Source organism: Numida meleagris, chromosome 1, assembly GCF_002078875.1.
Source record: "Numida meleagris isolate 19003 breed g44 Domestic line chromosome 1, NumMel1.0, whole genome shotgun sequence".
Lineage (NCBI taxonomy): Eukaryota > Metazoa > Chordata > Aves > Galliformes > Numididae > Numida > Numida meleagris.
This window is the reverse complement of record NC_034409.1, coordinates 48,504,284-48,515,625: the sequence shown is the minus strand read 5'-3', so window position 1 is coordinate 48,515,625 and position 11,342 is coordinate 48,504,284. Positions and strand designations below refer to the sequence as shown.

The 11,342-nt window shown below is 39.9% G+C and overlaps 1 protein-coding gene across 9 annotated transcripts in view; it reads right to left on the bottom strand.

Moving 5' to 3' along the window:
• Window positions 928–11,342, bottom strand: part of CNOT4 (CCR4-NOT transcription complex subunit 4) — a 75,711-nt gene continuing 65,296 nt past the window's right edge. For 6 of the 9 annotated variants that reach the window (XM_021412834.1, XM_021412694.1, XM_021413007.1 and 3 more), the window contains 2 exons: window positions 3,051–3,263; window positions 928–2,300 (listed from right to left, as the gene is read on the bottom strand). In XM_021412834.1, the coding sequence (XP_021268509.1) occupies window positions 1,999–2,300; window positions 3,051–3,263 (515 nt within the window). In that variant the 3' untranslated portion in view covers window positions 928–1,998. The remainder of the gene's footprint in view (window positions 2,301–3,050; window positions 3,264–11,342) is intronic. The other 3 variants (XM_021413179.1, XM_021413267.1, XM_021413357.1) reach the window with 1 other exon arrangement.

The window sequence follows — 11,342 nt, the reverse complement described above, 5'->3', positions numbered from 1 at the left end:
TCCAGGTAACCAGGGCACAGGACTGATCTGCTGCCAAAATGCCTGCCTGGACAGAGCACATTCAGTTTGGCTAGCAGGCAGCGAATACAGTGCTCAACAGCAGCACAGGTAAGAGAAGCAGAAGTGGACAGTGCCCACTAAGTGACACTGTATAAAGCGGGGTATTTGCCATAACCTCATGCAGACTCAACAGCTGATGCAAGGAGGCTGGATTCCCCTGCAAGCCCAGGGTTTGGGGCTCTGCTCTCAGTCCCATGCCAACAGGGAGCATTTTGGAAAGGCAGCCAGACCAAGCCATACAGGTGAGAATTCCTTCTGCCCAGACATTTCTAGCAGTGCTGGCTCCCAGCCATTTCCATGAGCTGGGCACTGAAAGATTCAACACGGCACCTCAGTGACAAGGCTGCTGGTTTTAAATATCAGAGCAGGTCTCCAGCTGGAAGCGTAAGAGCTTGCTGGAGGCCTTCTGGAGGCTAAGTCTTCAGCCCCTGTGGCGCAGTGGAAATATTTTACACCTTTTTTTACAGCAAGGATGCTGAAAGATACAGGTTCTAACTAGAATTCTCTTGTTATATGTTGAGACATTATTATATTCTGTCTGTCCTAAGTGGCATGGTATATCCAATTGAGAAAGCCTAAACTTAACTGTTTCATGCTTCAGATTTAAAACAATGCCAATAAAGGTTAAAGGCATCCTCCAGCTATTACGACAAGTAAAGACAACAGAATTCCTTTAAAAATTTAACAATTCTATGCTTTTTCCATCCTTTGGTACAGAAGTCATCATACAGTGCAATATTTCAATGAAAAAGTCACTCCAATTCAGATGAACAGGAGGAAGAAATCATTTGAGAACATACAGTTTTCCCAGATGCAGCACTTCAAAATCCAAGTTTAAAAAAAAAAAAAAGGAAAGCCAACACAAAGTCATCATCAAGTTCTGTTTTATTTAAGATTTTAGTTTTAATTCTGAAGAAAGAGGTACATTTCCTTGGTTTTAGTTTTAGCGTCAGGTTATAACCATGTTTATCTGTTTCTTTTTCCTGTCTTTTCAATACTGCACAAACGTCCAGAAACTACAGGGTTAAGTAAAAGCTGCAGGCAGAGGAGGTCAGAGGTTGCTCCTGATGGTGATCATGTGGCCCCAATGCAGTGCTATCCCAGAGTGCCCCAATCAGGTGAATCTTTGTTTAAAAAAAAAAAAGAAAGAGAGACCGACAGAGGAGACAGAAAGACTGAAGTAAATATCACTCGTGTTTCAGCTGCTTATAATTATATTACGTATATGCTAGGTATTAAATCTGTGAATACTTTTAAAACATTAAAGTTTACTTTAAATCTAAAGCCAAAATTAAAAAAAAAATCTTATTCTCCTGTCTCTAAACCACTCTTCAGCAACATGCCATTTACTCATAGCTATAAGTGTTTTGGCTTTCAACACGCTTCATGTCAAACCTCTTACTGAGTGACACAAAGTCCTCTTTTCTGAAAAGAAAAAAAAAAACGGCAGTTTCCCTGTGTAGTGCCACACTGAATGCAAAATAAATGGTAGGCCACTGCTTGCCCCACATGCTCAGTAACTTCACTGAAATTAAATACCTTTTTCATATTTCTGCATTTGGTTCTGCATTGCATTTTTCTCCTACTGTAGACTGACACTTTTCCCACTAGGCAGGAATACTCATGTGCAAAAGACATAAGACAGTAATATTCTCCTTAAGCATTGAGACTGCGTTTTGATTTCTCTCTCTCTTTTTTTTTCTTAGAATGTGTAGAAATTATTTCCAACAGTGCATTTCAAACACTGGCTCAGCAGAAACTTAATGAAAAGATTCGGCCATGACCCTGTGATGGCATTGCATTTGGGGGGGAGGTTTGATCAGGAACTGGATTCTTCAGAAAGAAAGATATGACAAGGAACAGTAGGTGGGCATGGGGAGGAGTCGGGGTGGGACAATTCCTGCATTTCTAACGTTTTTTTTTTTTTTTCCTCCTTTCCTAATGACGATCCAGCGCTGAGCTCTGTAGTAGATCTGTGGGGGTTTTACTGGGGGGTCTGAAGGCTGTCTGAAAGCCTGGGGGCGGGGAATGGAAACTGGTTGGGTTTGAAGGAGGAGAGTAGGGATTCCAACTGGCTCTGTGCAGAGGGATCTGTGTGCCGAAGGGGTTACTGTGGTGTGTCTGTGACGGCGCTGCACTGGGACCGTCCACCTCTGTGAGGGCCTGAAGAGATTTTAGCCAATGTGGAGGATTGTCATCTTGAAGGGTGTCTAAACTGTTTCCTGTGGAGGCTGGGATACCTACAAAGAGAAGAAAAAACAGGATACAGGCAAGTCAGAGCAGAAGCAAAAAGCTGAGCATGAAGGAGGTCAATTTAACCTAACACAAAGCAACAGTGAGAAAACATGATTAGTTTGTACAGAGAATGCATTTTACATTGTTATATATAAATTACCCTGCCCACAAAACATTTAATATTAAATCCAGATAGGAGAAAGTTCCCCCTCAGAGCACTTCTTTTTCTATCAAGCATTCTGTGTAGTGACTGCATCCCTGTTTCCATGACCTTACCACACCGATCCCCTACCAGTGCCCTGCATGCTTCAGCTCCTACTCTGCCTACTTGAATCATGCTTCAGCCTCTCTAGCAGGGAAACACAACCAGACAGCCTTATAAAAGAGAGCTTTATAAACAAGTGGAGTACGTCCCTTTTTAAATAGGAAAGTCCAGTTAATGCCTTCAGTGCCTCAGGACCAGCGGCGCACATACCGGACATGCCATCCAGCGGAAGGGACACCTAGGTTGACCCTACAGATAAGCACTGATCATCCTGACTGCCTGCAAAGGTCCCAGGCATGCACTGCAAAAGGTCAGGTGACACTTTATACCTAGAGGTTCCACACAAATTCCTGGACCCTTGAGGTTTTGTGGATGGAAGCTGGAAGAGACCACCGCATACTGACTTTTTTTTTTCCAGATGTAAATCAGTTTGTGCCAAACACCCATTGGATGGCTTGCCAGCAGAGCTGAAGGAGTGAGAAACGATTACCTGTGATGATTGCGGGGTCCATCCAGCTGCCAGAGCTGTCCCAATTCAGGCTGTCGGTGGTGGCAGTGTTGGACGTTGGTACACTGTGGTTGGCGTTGGAGGGGGAGGAAGCATTGGGCAGTCCACCAAAGCTGATGTTAATGTTCGGTAGAAGTGCCCTTAGCCCGTCCTGCCATTCCTTCATATTTAAACTCTCTACAGAACTGCTGTTGTCTAGGAGATTTACCAACAAAAAAAATGAAAGATAAAAAAATAAAAAGCTGAAGTTAGAAACAGATGTCCTTCTTTGGTGCGGTATGGGATTTTTTTTTTTTTTTTTTTTACTTTTTAAGTCAAGCATTTAATACTTTCCCTGTCCAAAAACTAGGGTCAATGTTTATATGGTTGATGAATTATCCAGAGGACTGGCAGGTTTTAAACCAAGTGCAAGGGAGTGGGAGAAAGATTTAACTCCTCCCCCAACTCCCCATATTTTCAGTTCACGGACTCAAATAATCAAGGGCACAGAGGCTCTCCCTCCATTACTAATCAGGTAAAACATACCAGATCCTTCACGAGAAGACCTCTGGCACAAGCTAGGCAACCCAATTCATCTGCTTTATCAATGGGCAGCAGATCTGAAAGGGTTGTTTTCTTTGAAGTATATTAAAATGAAGAAAGGCTAGGCAGGGCTTTGCTACAGAAACCGAACATAATTAAATCTCTCGAGGAACCAGGGAGGCAGGGGAATATCACATTTTTTGTTTGTTTTGATATCGGCTGCTCATTCACAGCCCTACAGGTGTTCTTCCGAAGAAAATGGTAACTAGGTTCTCATGAAGTTGGAAGGAATGCGATTTCCTCTTGCAGTTGAAGAACAGTAGAAAAAATTCTTTAAAGACCTGTTAGAGTAAGTTCTGGCACAACAATATCCTCAAACTTTGGTTAAAAGGAAACCAGCTGGATACCACAACTGTCAGATCTGAACTATTCGGCTAAGTTATTCATGGCACATACCGAAATAGGATAATTTGGTTGTTAGCACTACAAACGATCCTCAAACACAAGTGGTAAACCATGCTACCTAAAACAGAGCATCAGGTTCTACAAACCATCTCCTGCTTTAGGTATGCAAAATCAAAACAAACAAGAATATCCTAGTATTTATAACCAATATAGAAAGCCGTATTTAAGATTAACTTGCAGTCAAATACATTTAAAAGGAGAATGATGGGTAGTACGCTTGCACTACACTCTCATGGAAACTCAGAAAACAACTTTTTTTTCAAGCCATATCTGCCTGTCCTAACTGAAGAAAAGATCTTGATGTTAACCAGAATATCACTGCAAGATACAAACACAACACTGCTACTTCGACAGCAGAAGAGATTTACATCTTCTTGGAAAATTAGAGGATATTGTTAACTTGCAACTCTGTATGTGGAGCCTGAAAAAAGCAGGCTCACTTGCTATCAAAGCCTCCCTAGGCAATTTTTGTAAAGCGTAATGCTCAGGAAGAACCGATGTCTCTAGTCATGCTTTTATAAAAACAAAAAAGCAAATTCTTGAAATCCTGTGCTTTCATAATGAACTTTCCCTTCTGAGACTGGATTTTTATTTTCTCTTTTTAAAATGAACTTGATTTAAGATGTCCTTTCACTGTAGAATTGTAACAACTTCAATCACGAATAACAGTAAGTCATACTTCAGCCTATTCACCAGCTGAACTCAAAAACAAATAACTGTGCTGATCTGCTATATGCACTGTGGCGACTGTTGGAACAACATCTGCATTTGTTTCTACCCCTTCACATGCCTGATACAGCCACTCCAGCACGAACATCTATCCGCGTGTGCATCCCTGCATACCAGGTCAGCAGCTGATACCTAGAATGTCTGTGGCCAAACTGCTACTGCCTGTGGGGCCTGGAAAGGGGCAAAGCACAAATGGAAGGAGTGTACTACAAAGATCATCCTTTTTGCCTGGACAAGTTTGTGGGATACAATTTGATGGCTGAGTGACATTATCCCCATTCACTGGTTGAGGCTAAGCAATCACTCTTCTCCAGAGGGCAGTGCATGAACTACCCCAAAGGGGAAGAAAGAACTCAAGCACAAGCAAAGAAACAGGGAAAAAAATAATGTGGAAGTAAACTCCAAATCTTGACCGACACTATGTCCAATACATGCACCATGTCTCATCTAGAGATTCAAGTTTTAAGTGCTACAGGAGGAAAAGAAAAAAAAAACTTGTAACAGAACTGCAGTTCTGCTTCAAGCAAGTAACTTAGACCAGTTTTTAGTAACCTTAGCACAGAGACATGAGAAAAGCAACCCAGAGTCCCAGCTTATGCATCGCTATATCCATACAGACGTGTGGCAGGAAAGTGGTCTACAAGTCACAGCAGACGAAAAGAGCAGGCTTATCAGTGACTTCTCCTAACTGCTGTTCATTTGCTACTGAGTCCTAGTGCATACGGCTAGCTTCCATTTCTACTTCCATTTTTCCTACTGTGTAAATGTGATCTACTTCCTGTTTTCTGTAGAGCTCCCACTTGTTTCCTTGCAATATGAAGGCACACAGACAGTTCTAAGGAACTTGGTGCAATTACTTCTTCATTGAGACTTGTAAGATTTATTTATTTTAAATCTCTTTTCCTGGGGCTAAAAGTTTTTTTTTTTTTAAGTGCTAGCCGGAAATATCTTTGATAGACTTTTGCCCACTGTCCTCCTCAAGCATCCAAAAGAAGCCTGAGAAGCTCCAAAATTCATCTCTCAGAGCAAAATTAACCAAATCACCATCACAGAAATAACTTTATGATGGATTCCACATCACACAGCATCAGTTTCCACTTTATTTTCTCACTACTGCTTCCAAAAGCTTGTGCAAAGCAATGCGGCTCACTTTAATTACTTCAACTACGGAGCAAAACGCACACACAAGATTCTTACTAAGACCACATATAAGCCAACACACTTAACAAATACTTGTGAGTTGGGGATCTGCAAGCTCCACATGGTCTTAATCACAGATTTTACTAACCTCCAGCACATCTGCAAAGTTCATGAGCGAGCAAATAAACCACACATCTGCAATGTATGTATGACACATGCTATGCTAAATAACATCACTGAGAAAGTTCAGTGAAGACAAAGACACCAAGACGACACCATTTGTAAGAAATGGGATAGGAAAACAAATACCATGTGGCAATAGGCCATCTTGGGCTAAGAAAATATGGACTGTTGTCATGTTATTCTCCATGTACTGAAGACATAGTACATGGTACGTAGGAGTCCAGAAGGATAACAAGCAATTGCAATACAAGATTTTCTATGGAAACTCTTCGAGGAATGGAAGGGACTGATACTTTCTGGTGAAGGGCCACCTGTGAGGCAGGTACTATGTACCACTGATATTTACTCCAACAGAACATAAGAAAGAATAAAAGGAAAACTTTCAGTACAAAATGCACTTGCTAAAAGGATTTAACATCCATAAAGCTGTATTACTTGCTAGCAACAATGAAGATTTTGTTAAAATCTTGTGCTCCTGAGTACAAAAAGAGACAAATTCCAGACATCCCTTACCCAGATAGCTGAGATTGTGGAGGCTGAAAGGCAAACTGACAAAAAAAATCCTGATTTCTGACAGCAGAGAAAAAGCAAGCAACACATTACTCAAGAGCCTGTAACAGGTTTCCAGCTTCACTAACAAACACAGAGTTGAAAACAGCAAACCAAACAAAGCTTCTCAGCTTTCTCCCAGCCCCTAAGGAGAAATGCAGCCACTCTTGTAACATGGGATGTGGTAAGGGATTACACACATTAGGGTGTCCGAGTAGATAGGATCAGTAGAGATGGCAAGGCTCTACCTCGCCTCCTGCACTACCCTCTGAATCCTCAGTTAATGGCTGTGACCAGGTGAAACACTCAGCTAGAAAGCATCTTGATACAAACCCGTATCATGAATAATCTCTGTGCACCATACAGCAGGACTCAAACCAAAACAATTAAATCAGCATGTCTCTGCTGGAGTCTGACAGGTTGTAAAAGTGAGTAAGTGAAAATACAAGTCGACCACACAGGTAGAAGTTACTTCCACCATCTTAAGAAAATGAGCCCCCTCAATTCATTATTTTTGTTAATCAAGTTTATGGCTATCATAAAGCTAGTACCATATTTATAAACAAAAGGTTAACTTCCAGTTACTACAGATCCACTAAAAATAGCATTTTCTTATCTCACCCAACTTTACTTCCCAATACCAAATACATTTAATTTTTGACTAGCTAACAGACTTCAGCTGGACACCATAACCTATGAACACAAGAACCAATACACTACCCCTTCCCTTTCTCAAGGAGTAGGAATACTGTCTCCTTCAAGAGCCCCATCCTATTTTAAAGCAGGATGACCAAGGACAATGGGAAAACATGGAAGAAAACAAGTTCAAATCCAGTTAACAGTAATGAAAAGACTTTATACATCAAGATAAAACAGAATACATTAGAGATTCCTCCCAGCCTAGTCTCTGGGACAAGAAAATAACCTGGTAAGCTCCACTGAAAGCGCCACTATTTGCATGAAAAATAGAATCAAGTAGTGTTCTCCGACGGTATTAAACTTCAGTCTTCTCTTGATGTGCGTTTCATCTGGTCAAGTGGAAACTTCAGTTTCCAGAGGTGAACAGGTCCCACAGTTATGGCATTGAACAGGTTTTTTCATAACTTAATATATTCTGATAGGCAACACTACAATGTAGACCCAGAGCTGTTTCAAATCTGGCTATGCCACATTGATGATGCTGGTTCCTTAAGATTTATGTCCAGGGTAATAGGATAGCAAGTCTTACAGCACGTTTGGTGGGAGATGAGCTCACTACAATCCAGTCCGTATCAACATTTAAACAGTACCCTCTTAATTAAAAACAAAGATCACAAGATCATCACATTAAGTGCACAACAAGTGTAGTTCTTTGCCAGAACTATATTCCAAGTTAATACAAGAGTCTGATTGTACTAATTGCATAAAACTTAAAATACCTTTATGCAAGGAGTCCTATATATTCTTGTCCTGCTGAAAAGTCAACAATTCTACAAATGTAGGTTGCAATTATTTTTTTTAATAAACAGTATCCATCAGCATGCCAATGTGTGTGACCAAGGCACTCAACAGTGCTGCAGACGAGCCTCAAATAAACCAAAGAAATTCAGAAGAAAAACCACTGCATGAGAAAAATAATGAACGTATTGTAACATCACATAACTAACTGCACAAGCTAGCAACAAGTGCAGAGAGCATCAGGGTATACTCAGTAACTGAATGCTTATTGCAGTGATCTGACTTAAAGATCAGCCCTTAAAGAAAGCCCTTATCAAATCTTCACGGATACTGTAAAATAAAGGCTTTGAAGCTTTGGCAAAACAACCAGAATGACAAAGTTGGGTCCGAGAGAAAAAAATAACAGTAATAAAAAAAGGGACAGGAAAGAGAACCTGGAAGAGTTCAGCAAGAGTTTTTCAACTTAATCACAGACAAGTGTGACCACCAAAAAAAATACCCTGCACTTTTGCAATGAAATCTCTATCAGTTCCATTTTAATGGATACCACAGGTAGCCCACGTATCCTGTGAAACACCCTCCTAAAGAAGCCATTGTCACTTCGGGGCAGACTCTTCAAGATGACCCTCCCCTGTTGGTATTTCTCTGGTTGTCCAGTAATTCGCTTTGCAGGAGGAAGAGAAGGAGAGGACATTTTCATACATCCTAAAATGAAGTGATTCCCATTACGGAAGATACACTGAAAAGTCTCTGAACCAAAGCCTCTTCACTTAATCATCATCAAGACAGTGATAATAAAAATTATGCTTGTATCACTAATACAAATAAAGCTTGTCTCCTCACAGAATTTTTACGTACCACTTCCATAGTTTGAAAGGTTTAGTACTCAGATTTCTGAAACCTGTGATTTCTAGGAATCTCACAAAGCTTAAACCACATGAGGTTTCACGCAGATTCACAGAGGCCTGAAAACATCACTGTCAGAAGAAGACTGAATCTGTCCACATTCATACTGCAGCACTACTCATCAGAAATACAAATAACCCCTTCAAATAAGGGAGATATCAGGTGACAGGAGTACTAGAAAATAAAGCTGTTTAAGGAAAACATGTAAAAGCTTCACAGACGCTCTCTATGTATAGGAAGCAAATCGGCAATCTACAAAAGTTAGACCTTCCTAAATATCATTCCCCAGGGCAGTTTTTGAATGAAGGTCATATGGTCATGAGCTCCAGGAGCAAGGGGAACAAGGAAATACACACACAAAATTGGATTTGGTAATAGAGACACTGCTCTGCTCTGAACTTCGAAGTAATGCAAGTAAAGCAGCTTTTATCTTGACTCCACATCAATTTCTACGGTTATATCAATTCCACATCTACCCAGTTTAAGAGAGATCATGTGAATCAAAAAGCACTACTTTTCTTTTTTTTTTTTTAAAGTGCAATTTAACATGCCAGTAAAGTGAACCATCAAGTACAAAATGAATACATAGAATTCTAAAGAACATACTTTAAAGGGGAAAATAAGTTGTGTTTTTTTTTTTTAAAGTTTTGCTTTTTTTTCCTGAAGATCTGACAGCATAACCTGTGACTAAGTAATTACTGAGAGAGATATTCAATAGGAAGGCTCGTATTCACTTCAATGTACAACATCAGAACTTGTATTAGATTTGAGAAAAGCAATTTTATATTAGTATACTGTCCTTGTGACTGACTTATACTTACCGTGGCTTAAAGATCAAATCTAATACATAATCACAGCAACCAGCCATCTAATTTTAAGCTATTAAGAAATTTCACATCAAAGATTCTAGCTCGCTTTGAAACATACGCCCGAGCTCAGGTCAGATGTTTCCGGAGTATGTTGGAGCACTGCAGCCTTTTTGTTACTGACTTTCATTATTTATTGCTGGAAGTATATAGCATTACAGTGTACCACCTCCATCTACATACAAAAATGACAGCATATTTTTTAGTACCTTCACCTTTGTCAGGAAATATCCTTTCACGAGCTAATTCCTCATCCATAAATGGATACTCTAAGAATACACACAGTTCTCCCCAGTGATAATATTAAATCTTAATGTATACCTAAACTGAGCTCACAAAGACTGTTAAGACACTGCACTGCAATTAAAAAGATAATCTGAATTCTACATAGAGGACAATTTGATAAATCCCAGAAAGACATGCAATTCCTATTCACTGGAGGAAGAGTAGTAATTTTAATAAAAGAGTATCTGCTGCTTACTCTTAGCTCCTGCACCAGACTTCAATCTCACTAGGTTACAGCTTACTTCTCAGTTGAAAAAAGCTTTCATCTCAAATGAAAGCCCTCTAAGGGTACTTGTGGTGCATGCATATAGGGATATAAAAGAAAACATATTATATTGACCAAAGGGAAAATTTGATAACTAGAACTGATAATACATCCATTTCCAGAGTTATATCAATAATTAGCCAGAGTCTATACTGCTGAAGATTCAGGATTCCAAGAATTCCCAACTCATCTTCTGACCCAGACTGTGAGAACAGCTTTTGTACTGTGAATGCATAGACTGAGAAGTTTCAAACCCATTTTTTCTACGTAATGTGTAACAGTTACTGCTGAGGTGTATTTGTGGATATATCATTCTGTGGGAAGATAAAGCTTCAAGAAACTTAAAAAGAAAAAGCAAACCTTCCATGACAATAAATTCTAGTTACTATCCTCCAGAGATGACCCACTTTAAATATAAATACATACCTAAATAAAATTAGGCTTATTTAAAAATAAATTTACGTAGAAAGCTAATTAGCTGTCTGTGCTTTTTGTTAAGAACAATCAAACTGAAATTTGCATATTTGGCTTGATCCACAAGGACGTGAAGTTTCAAGCCCTTTCACAAGATGTGGCCCTGTTTGACACTATTTGTTCAACACAGCTTTTATAACATTTGGTGAATCATCATTTAATAGTTTGGCAGTAAGAAATTCTTGCTTTTATAACCAATAAGTTCAGTCGACCATCCCTAAAACACAGGCAAGGCCACAGTGCCCATGCTGCTAAAGTTCCTTTGGTGAGAATGTTAGAGACATGGCACAGTCAGGAAAGTCTGACTAGAAATCTCTCCCCCCTGTTTGTTTCCCCTGGATGCTGCTGGAGACTTACCCCAGAGCTGCCAGAATGCAAATTAGGTAAGGCACTAAGGCAAATTTTAGCCAACACAGCATTTATTTCAAATCTAGCTATGTTAATGTGATTAGT